General features: G+C 41.1%; 1 protein-coding gene across 1 annotated transcript in view; it reads right to left on the bottom strand.

Annotated features, from left to right (window-relative positions):
- The window catches only part of LOC306963054 (uncharacterized protein), a 163,580-nt gene that overhangs the window by 29,855 nt on the left and 116,364 nt on the right, over positions 1-17,361 (bottom strand). The window contains exons 4-5 of the mRNA XM_079556494.1: positions 9,175-9,182; positions 8,342-8,368 (exon numbers count right to left, since the gene is read on the bottom strand). Of these exons, the coding sequence (XP_079412620.1) occupies positions 8,342-8,368; positions 9,175-9,182 (35 nt within the window). The remainder of the gene's footprint in view (positions 1-8,341; positions 8,369-9,174; positions 9,183-17,361) is intronic.

The following is a 17,361-nucleotide window of genomic DNA, read 5'->3' as shown; positions in this document are numbered from 1 at the left end:
GATATGACGATATGATATAATTAAATGAACTGATTTATTTAAAGGGGCTAGATTCAAGTTAGCCATTTTATACTCACTGCTGCCACCTCTGGTCACATGTGTAACTGCAGCTTCGAAGTAAAACTTTTTGAGTGACAGTGCAAGATTTTAGAGGCAGTTGTGGTGAACAGGTCTGGGCTCATTCTACACCTTAGGACATTGTTGGAACATGTAGGGGAGGAAAATACATAATTTTAACATTTTTAAACTCTGAATAGTCCCTTTAAGTTCTTAAACATATTCAGTCCCGGCGTCAAGAGGGGGCGTGAGGGGGCGTTGCCCCCTCACGGGTACAGTCCCGCCCCCTCAGTCAAAATGTAGTGTTTTCATTTTTTAATATATTGTTTTCAGTCTATGATGTGTTCAAAACAACCTAAAACTCAGAAGAAACTCCACTGACTAATGAACAGTTTTGGAAATTCAAATTCTAGTTTCTAGTGGTCCTTGAACCCATCAGGCAACTGCTAACAATGTCATCAGTGCATCATCCCGCCATAAGGAGTAGCCTGTAGCTAGCAGCTATATTTTGTGTTCCAAATGGACATTCGCACATGGCTGAAAAAGCCAAACATGACGACACCGTCGCCGTCCCTGCAGCCTTTCAGAAGCAACAGGAGAACCGGAGAAGCTGAGGAGCACCTGCCGAGGCGTGGGCGCGGCAGACCACCAGTAGTGAGTGAACGCCTTGTTTTCGTCTGTTTCTTAATAGTTACGTTGTGTTAAAGCAGGTATCTTTACTTGTGCCTGTGTGTTATTGTAACTTGTTATCACGTTTCTATGTGGCTTGTATTAAACAGTTGGGCTGCATACGTTTTGTCATACTATGCATGCGTACACGTCATCGCCCCCCCTCGGTTTTCAGCTGCCCCCCCTTCTGTACTGAGCTGGCGCCGGGACTGAACATATTCCCTTAGTCCTATCTGAGTGGTGGACAATGCTCAGAAATCGGCTTAAATCTGCTGCTCCTGTTGTAGTGATATTCTGACTCTTTCACGATCACACTCTCCCAGCTGCTGGAACATTGACGGCTTTTATTTTGTAGGGACAGGAAGGGACAGGAAGTGTTTCGCTGCTATTAATGGAACGCTGACGTCGATGTCAGAGCAGATTTCCGTACTTTCACTTTGCGGAGTTGGATTATTAGTTATCATCCGGTGTGAAAGGCGAGTTTAGACGAAGCCTTTGTTTGTGATCAGTCATAAAACAGACCCGAGAGAAGACGAGACGCTGGCGGCGATCGGAGGAGTTATTTTGAGGCGTGGGACTTACCTGCACACGGAGAGCCGCTGGGTGTGCTTTGAGAAAACATCCAGGGCGCGATGGTGATTTTATTAAAATGCTGGAGGGTAACAGAATATTTGTTGCTTGCCCCGTCTCCAAAAATAGTCACAGGAGGTTTGAAAAGTTGCTAAATCTATGTGAAAGTTGATGCTTGGACCAGCTCCAGTCCGTAGATTGAGTTATCATTTATACCGGTAAGAGACAAATTCCAATCATGGGGAATGTTTCTACCGGTATACCAATAGAGTTAAATTATTGCTCAACACTAATTTTAACGCAATAACGTCTATAAAATTCAAACAAAAACTGTAAGCAATTTGTCTTTTCAGCAAATGAGGTTTTATAACTTTAAAAAATGTATTTGTCTGGGAAACAATAAAGTAAATCAGGCATCATTTCTGCGCTGTACTAATGGTTTAGTATTGAGTCTTGTAAAGTGCTACATTTAGCCACTAACCCCTAGGGAGAGGTTAACTCAGTGGTGGCTACGATTGTAATCACTGCTGTCCTGGGGCAGACTGACGGTGCGAGGCTGCTAATCTGCGCCTTCAGCCCCTCCGACCACCACCAACCATCCACTCACACGCTCCATTCACACTGGCAAGGTGGGTCATGAGACGATCGACAATCTGAGCTCCTGCCTTGCTATTGGTAAGAACTGCTTTGAGAGGAGGCGGTCTAAGCGCTCATGTCACCTCTTTGGAGTTGACTCGGTCCAGGAGGGCTGTCTGAACTTTGAAAATAAAGAGAAGCACCGTCTCATGACAACGGCAGGTGAGAGGCAAGCCGAAGATGCAGGATTACTCAAGGTGTTTCATGAAGGAGCAGCATTATAGCATGGTTAAAAGCAAAGCCGTGGGAACCCAGGGTGCTGAGGGCGCTGCAGCACTCCCTGGTGGATAGTTTGCAAACTGCAGGCAATATTAATAAATAGGAATATGCAGAAAAAGTTTTTTGGGTAAACTTTGTCCCTCATCACCCTGTCACTAAAATATCTTCTCACGGCTCACGGTTTAAAAGAGAGAAAAAGTGTCTTCTTAAACACATTAGAAAGTTAAAGAGCCTCATTTCATTCAAAAATTTGAAGGATTTCATCTCTGACTCACATCTCCCACAGCAATCCTATACGTATGTTGATGTTTACACTCTGGTTGAGAAGAAAGTCCTCGCCAGCGCTCAAATCTGTGATATATGACAAAGCTGACAACACTCTCCCATTGCTTCAGAATCGATAAAAGCGCTGCAGATTGTGTGTTTGGGGCATGAAACGACTTCAAATGCAGAGTGCTGCGGTCTGGCTTTAATCTCGGAGTGTGTGAACAATGGCGGCCCGGGCTTGTTTTTGCTTAGCGGGGTCCTCTGTCTGTCACAGGCTGGCACCCGTGTTTACACAAAGCAGTGATCGGGCATGCTCCGAATGAATGAGAGTCAATTGCAGGGGGCTTTTTGTTTGACAGAGAGAGGCTAATTTTCTGAAACTCAAAGCGCGCCTGCGTGATTGATGATAGGAAGAAGTGACGAGGTTAAACCAGGGGAAAAAACACACTTATCACATGAGGATATGCTGGAGACGGCACTTCATTAGCGCTGTTTATCATATTACTATTCTCCCTGTAAGAGAGGGCCTTCTGCATGCATAAGTCTGATTAACGTAACGCCGCAGAGACATGTGAGGGCCACCTGAGGGGAAGGCCGAGCACGCACACTCGTGGACAGGCGTTTGGAAACGGATGCATATGTCATCCATATTTGTTTGTGAGCTTTGCAGCAACATCAGAAAGAGGATATGATGTCATGCGAAGAGGCAAAGATCACTTGCAATTTAAATGACACTTTTTTTTTTTAACTTAAGATCTGAATGAACCATGGAAACCAATCGCACAACAAAAAGTCAGATGTCAAATCATTTAAGATCTTTTCTGATCAAAGATAGTAGGGTATTAGTCTATAATACATGTGATCAGTGAGGACGCCGGGAAGAAATGCTGAAACCGACAGCTTATAATGTCATAAAGGCCAATGATGTAATGATTTTAGCCAGTTTTAACGCAGTAACAGGCCAATATTGTAACAAGATTGTTGACCATGTGATAATTATTAGTTAATTCGTCATTATAATGCACCAAAATGACTTCAATTGAAATGTTTTTGATGGTTCTTACAATTTTTTTTCTTCATTTAAAAGTAAATTATGCAACTGATATCTGTGCGCATTTGTGCTTGTGACCCAGCGGCTGTATGAGTTGTCAGCATGGCGCCTTTACTTTCCGTCACAGTGGTCTCTCGGACGCTCCAGAATCAATTGTGTGGAGGGTTTTCACTGCTCTCACCAGAAAACCTACAAAACAATTGATCCTGGAGCGTTGTAGAGACCACTGTAGCCGAAAGAAAAGGTGCCATGCTTACCACTCATACAGCCGCTGGGTCACTACGGTCAAATACGCACAAATGTTAACATTTTTTTCATCTTTTCACCTAAAAAGTTGCGTAATGCACCTTTAAGGCAGTTGTAGGGCTATTATACTTTCATAAGTCAATTAGACCGATGAGATCGACATCTTTAGTAATACCTTCATAAATATTAACTATAACATTACTGGCAAATGTCATGAATACTTTTGAATTATTACTTAAGTTATAACATTACTGGCCTGTTATTATTGGTTTATAATGGTTGGTATAAAATTGGTCTAAATCATTTTGGGTGAGACTTACCGGGTATCCTACAATAGTTATTGCTGAATTAAAGGGGAGAATAAAGAATCAATGGGATGGTCCTATGAGCTGAAAATTACTTTGTAGTTTTATCAAATAAGATTAATCCTGAAAAGGCTCCCTAAAAAATGTCCTTTTAAAAGAGACACCATGTTTCACACCAGCAGCTACATCTAGAGCAGCTATGAAGATTGACTGAATTTGTCTTTGCTCCGAGGGAGAAATCCTGGTGAAACTTGGTGTCTCAAATTATTCTTCCTGAACCAGATTGCTGTTGGTCCAGCTCCAGGTTTAGGGATATTTAGTGTGAGATGAGAACATTTCTTTTAAGTCCAGATGAAATAACTTCGAGAGATAAATGTTTTTTTTTATTGATATCGAGCTTGGTCTGATTACTAGATATAACTACAGCACTGTGCATACATATCAAATTGAGAACATGTTGTGGTCTAAACACAGCCATAATGAAAGGAAAACACAAACATGATTAGGTTGCGTAATAGAGTGGCTCTGTTTTACTTCACCTTTAAGTTTGCACCGAAATGCTCACGGACTAAAGACCGCTGATCCTCCAGACACTGATCTGACTCATGCACTCTCCTCGTTACCCTCACGGAGCTCTGGCCTTTGTTACTCAGACGAACATAAACTGCAGGCCTCTCCATCTGCACGTATGGGCAAGATATACAAACAGTGCTACCCGACAGGCACCCAACGCTTTTAAACTTTCAGCGGAACGAAACCTGATCACCTCTGAACATGTGCTCACTGCCACTTTGATTAATCTACTGTTGTTTTTCTGTAACTTCACACACGCATCTGCCTTCCTGACATTTCTTGAACAACCACCTCATGAACTTATCACGCATGTAACACTTACGTAACAAGACGACTTCGAGCCTGGATTCAGTGGGTTCATGTAACGTCTCGGGACTGTGTCGCCAAAACCGCAGCGATTTCTGGGGTGTAAGATTTCCAGGCGCATTCCGTAATAATCCGGCAATGTTGATTTTAAGATGTAAAACACTGGAGTTATGATTCATACACGTATTAGTATTTGGACACAATAGTATGTTAAGCTTGAGCATGATCTTCACCAGTAGAGCCATAGCAGTAAATCTATGGACGATGCAATCTGCTGGATTTTGCCTGTGTTGTTTAATTTCTGACATAGCTTGATATTAAAGGACCAGAATCCTATGTTAGAATTTACCTTAATATATGTGTTTTGACTGAGTATGATCCCATGGGTGAAAAAAAACAATAACAAAGCTGATAAAATGAATCTAAGCCCCAGTGCACATGTTTCATTATGCATGAAAAGTACCGTGCTGCGATTTACACAGCTAGATTCTGCCAATGTTCTGCTTCCACTCTAAAGACTAAATGAAGGCAACAAAAGATGACACACTTGAATATACTGAGATAAGAGGTTTGTTTTGTGCAGAAGCTCTGTAATAATTGGACAAAAACTGGCATCCGCTCAAATAAAGTAGGGAGATTTTTGCTATTGAAATGGGAATCATATTTCAGTCACACATGTGTTATTGTTGTCAGATGGACTTTGAGCCTTTGGATTAACATGGCAAATTTGTGAACCCAATCCCTTTAGCAAATAATGAAATTGATATAATGAATGAGTTGTATTAAAGCAGAAGTAAGTAACTTATGCCCCTAGAGGCCATGCGCCCCACTGCAGGCATAGTAGCATGTTTTGTATTTTTTACTCATTAATTGTCTGCGAGAGTAAATACTATGCTGACAGAAAAGACAAAGGAGGGAGAGAGGGATGTTGTACATGGTGCCACAACCCAAATACACAATGGAGATCATTTTTGACACTCAAACTTGGCTGTAAATACTGCTAAAGTGGCGCTAGCTCGTGGTTAGCTTTGCCCGTCAGCATGGTTAGCTTCTTCTTCTTGATTCCATTAATATGCATTGTGCCCCCGGGTCGGAGCAGGGAAAGTTGCAAACATGGTTTTCTGGCCAGAGACACCAGGGGGGATGAAAGTCCCAATCATCCCATTAACACTTGTATTACCAGAAGGACCATGAAAAGGATTTATTAAGGTAAAGAAGTTACTTAGTTCTGCTTTAAGTTGCTCCTCTCCATCTGAGATTCTCAAATGTCATTAACGCAAAACCGTTTGCCTCTTCTCCTCCCCAACAGATGTCCCGTTGAATAATTAGGTCTATTTCCTCCAATGGCAATGACGAAGATGGATAAAGTCACAGACAAACAAACCTTCGAATGCGCAGACATATTTGCAAGTGTGCACAGGGCTCCACCTGTGTGTAATTAGCAGCAGGCATTTCCCGTCAGGACGGCCGTGCAGTGCCAGGCAGACTGGGAATCCGAATGGGATCAAGCCTGGGACTCAGCAACAGCCCCCTGGGACCCGGACTTCCCAACAGTCCAAATAATGCTGCGTAATACAAGACTCACAGGTTTAGTCTCACTTGCACTTATCATGAGCCTGGCGCAGTGCTAATTTTGACAACAAATTTACTTTTAGCCTGTGTTAGTCAAGTTGATGCCATATCCAGCAAACAGATGGTGTTGCAAATTCTATTCAATACAATAATTTTCAGCAAAGTTTGATATTGAAATGTGTATGCTTTAAAGGGCTATTGAGTTCGGGATAGTCTACAGCTACCATGGAAATCGGCCATCTTTGCAGCTGTTAGCATACATTTCCATTGACTAACATTAGCTAAAAACAGTTTATAAAGTGGAGAAAATAGCCGCGGAACAGCTCCGTTAGCTGCTGAGTTACTGCTGGTCAATACATCTAACTCACTGTGGTGTCCAAGTGTTTTAATGTGAACAATAACTCCAGTATTTTAACTTCTAAAATCTCCATTAGTTTACAATTGCTGCTAATCCCATAATGCTTAGCGATATGACGTCACATTCCCGAACTCTATTGACAGGTTTTAATGCGTTTGAAAATATGACCGAACAACATCAGTTGAAAGTTCAGCAGTTGCATAATTATCATTTTATTTCAGTGAAGCAGCAATTTTAATGAAGAAATGTTGGGCTAAGAGGTTATTTTTATTACATTTTTAAGCTACAAACAGGAAGTGAAACAGAATAGTAGTTTGCCTCATTTCCCATTGACTTAACATGGTTGGCACGGCAACAGTTTAAAATTGTTCACCTTCTTTTCTATGTCACTTCCTGTCAGTGTCCAATAAGGAAGTTAAACTATGGCCAAACTAAAAAAGCTGGGTATAATCATTAGCAAAATCTTAAATATAATCGACTATGTTTTATCAAAAATTGTCATGCACTTTAAGGCTCTGTGATTGAAACAAAAGAAGAAAAAATGTGTCTGTGGGTTTAGTATTTAACCTCTTAAACCTAGATTTGAGTAATGCCTGGATACCTGGATATTAACTGGAGAAAAAGTGCTCGCTTAAGGTGGGGGTTAAGAGGTTAAATTAGTGGACAAAACAATCTCTATTGGGTGTCATGGCAACTGCTGTGCCTCCAAACATAAGTTAATTGAGCCAATTTGCCCCGCAGACCAAAATACACTGCACTCTAATGGCTTCTGATGAGTATTTGATGATGCCACAAACCACAAATAAGCAGAAGACGTCCACCCTTTCCGAGAGCTGCTGATGTGATCTATGACTGTCCACTAGAGGCCGCCACACGTCACAGGCGGTACGAGGAGGATCTGCTTTGAATTCAGCTGTTATGGATGTGTGCAGTTACAGTATATTTTTCAAACATCACTAAAGCCAATTTGAAGCTGAGGGCCATGATTTGTAACGCCCAGTGTGTGTTTCCAATTTCCCCCGTGCACAGTTTACACTCCTGGGATTAATGTTGACTGATGATATCTTCAAAAGGGCACCCATGGATTCATGTTTACTCACTGCACTGCGCAGACATGACTCCGGTAGATTTATACGTGTTTTTATGTGTAGCTTGAGTTATGCACAGGGTAAAGCGCAGGAGCGTGGACCAGCTGTGGGTGAGCTCCGGGAGACGGCCTCACATCGAATGCCAGTCTGCTACCTCGACGTCCATTTTAGATTATTTTTGCTCTCAATATCAGACCATGTGGGGTCCTTTTGAGTGGAGTTTGCAGGTTATAGGGTTCCTTTTCTCCAGGTTGATCAACAATAGGTACAGATTCAGTGTTGTGTTTGTGGCCTGCTGTGCTACCAAGAGCAACACACACGAGCAAACAAGAGGGAAAGCCAGACTTAGTAAAGCCGTGAAGAAGAAGTTAGAGCATAGACTGAATGGGAGAGGGACAGGATAAATTAAACAGGTGAGATTTACCGGGTATCCGTCCCGTCCAGCTTTGCCCTGGTGAGGTTAGACATCAGAGCACAATACAGTTTAGATGGGTTAGCTCGCACGTACACACCACACAAAATAACACCTTTCTGATCAAACTCAACCACTTTATTGCACATTCCTGGATGATTTTTTATGTCGAGATTATGTCACCTCATTCTCAGGTGATTAAATGTGCTTTGAATTTTTTTATCACCAGGAGGAAGAGGTTTCGTTGCGTTCATGAAAAGATTTTCTACATCGTTTCGTGGGGGGGAATTCGGGAGAAAGTCACCTGCTGGGATGGGTTTGCTAATAAACCCCATTCGAGCCACACACATTTCCGGGGCATGCACTCTCTCTGGCCCATTTCTGCATATCTGATCTGTGCCACATGTGACCAGCATTATGAATAAAATCTCGCATTTGCAACTGGTTCAGTTCTATTTAAAGTTACAATAATCCAATTACCGCAGCCAATTGTCTGTAATGAGGCACTTACGACGATTGTTTGGGTGTTTATGTGTGCGATATGAAAAAATACTACCTCACATTTAGTTTTATGGGCTGCATTAGCAGAGGTTAGAGCATCACAAGGGAGCCATTTGTGTCCATTTGCTGCTTGGTGGTCCACCGGCTTTGTGGATGCACGTGTGGTCGGCTGTGTGACAGTTTTGTGTGCGTGAATGAATCTGGTTTTATAGCCAACCAGACGAGACTCTCTTTGAATCCTCTACATGTGTCAAAGTGCTCAGGCTTCGGTGCAAAAGAGCATCTCAGTAACAGTTCATTCGGATACAACCTGGAGCAGGTGATGGAGGAGATGCGGTACTTACAGGCGGCCCTGCAAAACAAGGAGAAATCCAGTGTTAGGAAAGAGTGTCAGGAAGAAAAACGGACAGTGATACCGTGGACAAGACATTTTAGTGCGCAGCTGTCGAAATTAGTGCAAGTGCAACCAAAAACTACTTAACTTTATTGATCCACACAGGAAAATTATTTTCAATTACAGGCATTGCTAAGAAAATAAGAAAAGGTGAAATAAATTGTATTAAACCTCATAATTATGAAAACCCAAACACAATACCCAAAAACTCACAAGCAGTAAAGTAAAATAAAGGTAGAAATATGCTAACTAATTCTAAATAAAGATATGAGTCACTTAGCATAGCATAGCAATAACTACAGCAACTAGTGATTATTAGTAAAACTATTTTGATTTGCGTAATTTCTAATTTGTCAAATGGGTAGCCACAGCTTGTCAACCCTGGCCTCAATCTGACTTTGGGACTGGCAAAAAAAGTAGCACGTATGGTGTTGCTTGATTTCAGAAAACAATTCAACCTTTAATGTATTTATATGCATAGATTTTCCAGCCAAAGACTTCAATAGACAAGAAGAATGAGAAACTTTTTTGTTGTTGTAGTTGAGTGAAACAAGTACTGCACGACATGGGCTGAGAGGGTACTCTGCCCGGAAGAAGCCCTTACTCCAAAACAGACATAAACAAGCCAGTTTGGAGCTTGCAAATGCACACAAGGGTAAAGACTTTAATTTTTGGAGACACATCCTGTGGTCCGACAAAAAAACAAAAAAAATTGTTAAGCCATAATGATCATCGCCACGTTAGGAAAAAGGGTGAATCTTGCAAGCCTGAGAACACAATCCCAAATTTGAACTACAGGGGTGGCAGCATCATGCTGTGGGGTTGTTTTGCTGTGGGAGGGACTGGTGCACTTCACAAAATAGATGACATCATGAAGAAAGAACACTTTGTGGAAATATTGGAGCAACATCTCAAGACATCAGCCAGTAAGTTAAGGCTTGGGCGCTGATGGGTCTTCCAAATGGACAATGCCCAAAGCATATGGCCAATACTGGTTACAAAGTGGTTTAAGGATAACAAAGTCAATGTTTTGAAGTGACAATCACAAAGTCCTGATCTCAATCCAGTGTAAAATGAAAAAGCATGTGCACGCAAGGTGGCCTACAAATGTGTCTCAGTTACACCAGTTCTGTTTGGACGAATGGACCAAAATTCCTGCCAACTATTGTGAGAAGCTTGTGGAAGGAAATCCAAAACGTTTGACCCAAGTTATACAGTTTAAAGGCAATGCTACCAAATATTAATGAAATGTACATGTAAACTTTTGGCTCTGTAAAAAGTAATATAAAAGTGTAGACAATTCTATCTATAATTCTTCTGGCATTTAGCAAATAGAAATCATTTTATGAAATTCTAATTTACCTAAAAAAGTACAAGTCAATTATGGTTTCATGTCAGACAGTGAGAAAAAAATGCAAATGTGTCTTTAAACGTCTGGTTCCCACTGTATGTGCAGCAAGAAAAACAGCAACCTTGGTACCAGCAGGTACAAACTTTACCTATCCATTCATTCATTTGTGCATTGATTCACTGAGGCTAAAAATAGTCTCCTTGTTCAATGAAAGAGAAGAGAGCAGTTTGACGTGAGTGAAAGTACTCTGGTTAGTGTAGCAGTCGGATCCTGAGGGGAGTGGCGTGTGAGAGCAAAGAGCAGTGGTCTGGTTCGTGATGAGTGTAATTAAGAGCCAGATCGAGCTCGTTAGAGAGAGAAGCTGAGTGATAAACAGACTCCCGGATAAAAGCTGGAGTTTCGGACCAGGATGTGAAGTCACTCTTAAAGAGGTGTGCACAAGATTCAGACAAAAACATGAGGTCAGGGTGCTCCAGTGGAGAATATGAGAGACAGAAGGTTTTCTCACATTAGTGAATCAAATCTATACTAATATTTTTGTTATGGACATTTTAGCATGCAGGCCTTGCTTTTACTATACAGGATAGTATAGATGAGGGTGCTCAAAGTGCGGCCTCAGACCAATTTTGACAAACATCGCCGAAGATGGTATTTGACTAATTTTAATTATTCCACTCGAGTAAAATCTCAAAACTAATATTTTACTGTGAGACATCGCTGCTTTAGTGTTCGAAGCCTAAATAAAGGTGTGGAGAAAAGTGAAAAATCTCTCTTTAACGCACCCAGCTGAATATTTGACTGCATTGACCACCGATCCTTGGCCCTCCACGCTGTTTGGACACCTCTGGTATAGATGAAAGGGCGTGAAGAGCAAGAAGAGACGTTGACCAAACTTGTGCTGAAGGTGTCTTTTGTGCCAGAAACATGCCAGGCCCTTCTTTTAACCTCTTTAAGTTTAAGTTTAAGTTTAATGGTTTTGTATAGCCCAATATCACAACAGAAGTCGCCTCACAGGGCTGCACCAAACATTAAGGCAATAAAACAGAGCAATAAATATGACAATTAAAAGTTTGACCTTTGTTCTGATTGTCACAGTTTTTTGTTTGTGTTTTCATCACGTTTTTGTTGCTTTTTTTTTTTTTTTTTTTACATTTTTGGGGCTTGATCACAGTGACAAAAAAGTGACAACAAAGCAATGAAAACATGATATAAACGCAGAAGAAGAAGCTTGTAGGTCTTAGTAGCTTTCAGTTGAGGCGTTTTACTGCCCTACAGGCTGTAAGCTCCAGTCGAGAAGCTTTTAGATTTGGGTAAAACTGGAGAAAATGTGCTTGATTAAGGTCGAATATAAGAATATTCAACATTAAGTGAAATACAGTCAGATGCAGTCAGTAATTGGATTCTTTAAGTCGGTTACTATTTTGCATTTTCAAGCAGTACTAAGTAACTCATGCCCCTAGAGGCCATAAGCGCCACTGCAGGTGTTGTGACATGTTGTGTTTTTTTTATTCTTTAATTGTCCATGGCAGTAAATACTACGCTGACAGAAAAGACACAGGGAGAGAGGGGTACATCCAATTACACAATAAAATAAAAAATACACAAAAAATAATGTTTTTTCACTCAAACTTGGCTGTAAATATTGCTAAAGTACTAGCCCACAGTTAGCTTTGCCCGTTAGCCTGTTAGCTTCTTCTTTGTGATTCTATGAGTGTGTATTGGCAGGGAAGCTGCAATTGTGGTTTTCTGAGAAACAATCATCCCATTAACACTTGTATTACCCACAGAGGGACTACAGAAAGGATTTATTAAGGTAAACAAGTTACTAAGTTCTTCTTTAAGAGAAAAAATAAGTTATTGTATAGGCCTCCACCCTTGCACAGTGGCCATTTGATTAGTTTTGTCAAGCTGTAATCTTTTGCCATACAAATCTCATTCATTTCATAGGTAAAATCCATTGGTGGCTAATGAGCAATGTCATTTGAAATGCTCTCAAATCAAACTTTGCAGCAACAACTAATTGTGTTATCCTTAATCAAAAACAGCAGCTCTGGCTCAGTGACTGCCTGTTAATAAAGTTAAAAGACTGATCCTCGCCCATAAACTCTTCATTATCACTTATTGAGTTTTAGCTATCTGATCATACGTCATGGGGTACTTAACAGTTTATTGCACTTGAAACCCTGCTGAAATTTCAGTAATTGAACATTGAGATTGAAAGCAGACTGCCTCCAAGGAAAAGATGAATATTCTGTGGTGTTCAGTTACTATTAAAACACACACAAAGGCCAGAATCTGCGATACGAGAACGAAAGCAGCTTGGAGATGACAAATCCGTGTACCGGGGGGGTGCCAAGTGTTGTGGTTTTATTGGGAACGGCCATCGAGTTTAGTCTGTGGAGTTTAGTTGTGTCTAGACAGTAGAGCAAACAATACAAACCTGCAGGCGTCCCATAGCGGCCATTGAAGCAGGGTTACATTTGAGACATGGGTAAATAGGAATAAAATTAGTGAATGAGAAGACCGCAAAATGTTGAAATTCTCAAGTTTCAAGAGCTACTTTTCTTCACCTTTTGGGGGTCTTGTAATGAAGACATTTATTGGATGCAACCTTTATTTTATGTTGACTTTTTAAGCCTCATTTCAACTTCATTTTATCATTCAGACCACAAAATCGCCACAGTTTAGTCAGCGGTAACTTTTAGAGCTGTTATCGGTTGTCCTCAGTCTTTGCTCATGTGTGTTGGTAAACCCTCTTTGGTCTCGTAAAAAAGGACATGCTAAAGTCCTTGGCCACAACATTGAGCAACAGGGCCCAGATTCTTCAGCGTAAACCACGCTGCAATGTGAGAACACAAAGCTAAACAAGATGAGTTTCTAAACAGTAAACAGAATTAAAGCAAGCCCTTAGATACAAAACAGACAGCTGGAAAACAAAACTAAAATGGTAGGTTACAGGCCCAAAGGCAATCCACCAGAAGTGACTAGAGCGCAAACATATCTAATCACTTTGTTGTCATTCACGGATTTGAATAGAGGAGCCGGGTCAAGACATGATTCACATCCAGTTTGGTTTTGTTTGGCAGGTTTGGAGCGGGGGGTTAGAGCTCGAGTTTGGGCAACATTTAAGGAAGCAGAGACGATTCATACGGAAGTCCTGAGGGTGGACACAGGATCAGAAATGAACACATTAGATGGAGTCGATGAAGCCAGACTGAGTTGATTTGGGTACGCAGAGTGTCTTTATTGTTTGAAGGATGCTGAGGTCGGAGCTGCTAGTGTGAAGGAATAGAAGAAGTCCCAAGTAATGAAAGGTGTTGGGCATCTGCTGTCTTACCAAACACTGCATGACCTAATACTGCAAATAAAGGTGCCTTGTGACATATGCCTTTATTGCTGCTTTAATTTTGTTGACAGTTACCGAAAATCCACTCCCAGTCGTCTGGAAACAGTCTGGCAAACAGACGCAAACTCACACTTCCCCTTTAAAGCAGGAATGTCTTGCTTTTAAACAACTGCCGTGGGACAGGTTTCCCCCAAAGACTTACAACATGATAAGATTTTACTTTTGACATATTTTAGCCTCATGGAAATCTGTTTCTGGACACCCCCATGACTGATTCATAGCTCAAGCTGTAAATCTCACAACTGTATTTCATGTATGGTGAGTTAGACACACTTCTCAAATTATTCAACCATTAAATAATAAAAAAGTAAAACATTTAAACCAGTGGGTGCAGAAATGTTCAGTCCTTGTTTGATTATTTAAATCTAGCTTTATCTCCCACTAAAAAATAAAGTATATGGGTGTATCACACCCAACAACAACAACTGCAGGCCCACTCCATTGCTTTTTGTTTTGTTTTGTTTTGTTTTGCCATAATAATCCTATTAATCCTTCAAACGACCATGTTGGAGAAGTCCTGGCCCTTGAGAGGACCCTATTGTGCATGTTTTTAGTGGTAGGACAAAAACCAGAGCACCTGGAGAAAATCAACGCAGGCAGAACACAGTACAAACTCATACAGAAACGCTTCACCTAGTTTGAGAATCAAACCCGCAACCGTCTGACTGTGAGCCAGGAGCTCTAACCACTGAGCCACCGTGCCACCACTTAAAGGTGCATTACGCAACTTTTTATGTGAAAAAAAGTTGATATTTGTGCGTATTTGACCTTGTAGTGACCCAGCAGCAAGAGGTTTTAATAACAGTGGTCTCTACAACCCTCCAGGATCAATTGTTTTGTAGGTTTTCTGGTGGGAGGGTCCATCAGCAGTGAAAACCTTCCAAACAATAGACCCTGGAGCCTTGTAGAGATCACTGTCATTGAGAGTAAAGGTGTCATGCTGAACACTCATGCAGCCACTGGGTCGCTACAATGTCAAATACGCACAAAGATCAACTTTTTTTTCCACACAAAAAGTTGCCTAATGCACCTTTAAGGAGTGTGTTAATGTCCATTCATGATAGGTGACAGTCTCTATGCAACATCTGTAGAATAATATTTCAGACTTCTTCAATCCGCGTTAGTTCTTGACAAAATATACACATTAAAATATATTTACTTTACAACATGCCACAAGCACAATACAATTACTGTTATTGTGCGATAAGCGTCATCACTGACTAAATTTATCCCAACAATAAAACACAGCGGTGACCCTCGCTTTAGTCAGCCTCATGTTGTCGTCCCCAACAGTGACTCACTGTCTGTTGCAGGTTTGCAGACGTGAGACATATCCTGCTGTATCCTATAGATCTGAGCGCTGATTTTGCTGCATCAGAGGAGAATGAAAAACTCCAGATGACTCAAACTTGTACCACACTAACCATCATTTCGTCTAACAACCCTTATTTGCGCATACAAGGTTTCGTTTTTGCGGTTTTTGATCGGCAGAAAACCAACACAGTGTCTTTGGGTAGCGATTTCGGCACGAGAGAATCTCATTAGCAGCGTACTCCAGCAGCTGCTACCGCTCACCCAACGAACGGCGCACATCTGGGCTAGGTTAGTGCAACCACATGGCCAAGGTTAGCGCGATGTCGGCTAAAACGGGGAAGGGGAGGGGAAAAGGGCCAACCTGATCTGCGAAGAGGTCGCCTACTCATTTTGGTGAATTTTTCTGGTGGATATCTTGGTACGTAGCCTTCTGACAATAATATGGCTGAGATTTTTCTTCAAATTCCTTATTTTTCCCTCTTTTTTAATACAATTGTGGAAGACTTAAGATGTTGAAGTTTTCATGAGGACTGTTAATAAACGGCTTTGATTCGGAAGAAGTTTAGCATTTAGTCAAATCAGCGACATAGCTAGCAATCTCACCTCATGACCAGAAGGTAGGGGTGGGCCATATCGTATTGCAAATCGGTATCGCGATATAATTTTTCGATGTCGTCGTAATTTTTGATATTGTTGTGGACACGATATAATCAATTTTACGCAGCATAAACACTGACTGCATCTGAGCAGCATAAATACCGACTGTAGAACATATTTGCAAGGAAATGAGTGTGCCGTTAGTGTTAGTATGGATTTTTAAGTAATTTGTCCATTGTCGATTATATTGTCAAATATATCGTTATCGTGGAATTTCTTTTTAATATCGTGATATAGATTTTAGACCATATCGCCCTGCCCTACTAGAAGGTTCAGGGTTTGATTCCAAGACAGTGTTTTCTCCGGGTGCGCAGATTTCCCTCATCACCTCAATAAATGCACAACCGTTTTTTTGCGAATCATGTGACACGAACGCCACCCAACGCCATATTGGATAATATTTCTATACTATAAATACAGTAATCATGAAGCTATTAACCTCTTAACCCTCTCAACAGAATTCATTTTCTCCAGTTCAGCTTTACCCAAATCCAAGAGCTTCTCAACTGCAGAGCAACAGTGTAATGCCTCATTTCAAAGCTAAGGCCTCCAAAACTCATTGTAACTTTTTGGTCGCATTGCTATGGAAATTCAACTGCTTGTTATATATTGATACAATCATATTACCTATGTTTTATGGACAACAACCAATTATACATTGTGACCTTTGTACAGCTAAAATGGCATCATTTGGCCCACTTAACCAGGGTCAGGGCATCTAATCCATAACTGATTTTGTGGTTGTGTCCTCGCTTTGGCCTCACCTGTATCTCTGTAACTTATACATTTCGTCATTGTCCCTGGACACTTAAGATCACTCAGACCTGTTACACCATTGGTCCATCCCACAATCGTATGATCTTGTGCTGTGTGTATGCATAAATACTGTGAACTGTGAACTGTTCCTCAGAGCATCTCCGTACCCAGGTACTTGGTGATTCTCGTCGCATGGATGTGTCAATAAATGTCCACGCTTGATTCAACTTCTCTCCGGTTTTTATTTAACAGTCTCGATGTTAGACCATATAGCACGTTTTTGTCACTTTTGTGTCGCTCTTTTGTGGCCCTTTTTGCTGCTTTGTCATCACTGTTTTCTTTGCTTTTTTGTCGGGTTTTTGACACTTTTTTGTTGCTCTTTGGCCACTTTTTTATTTTGTTATTGTTGCTTTTCTGGTATTTTTTTTGTCACTTTTTTGTTTTTTGCATTTTCATACTTGTCTTTGTCGCTATTTTGATGTTTTTTTTCCAAGAAGCTTTTAGATTTGGGTAAGGCCAAACTTGGGAAAACATGCTCAGTTCAGGTGGGGGTTAAGAGATTAACTGCTCATCTATCCTACCCTTTTCACTTTGTCACAGAGAGGCAACAACAACTACTACAACTACGGGGTACTGCACAAAATGCAGCAACA

Source organism: Gobius niger, assembly GCF_951799975.1.
Source record: "Gobius niger genome assembly, chromosome: 5".
NCBI lineage: Eukaryota > Metazoa > Chordata > Actinopteri > Gobiiformes > Gobiidae > Gobius > Gobius niger.
This window is presented reverse-complemented; position numbering and strand designations above follow the sequence as displayed.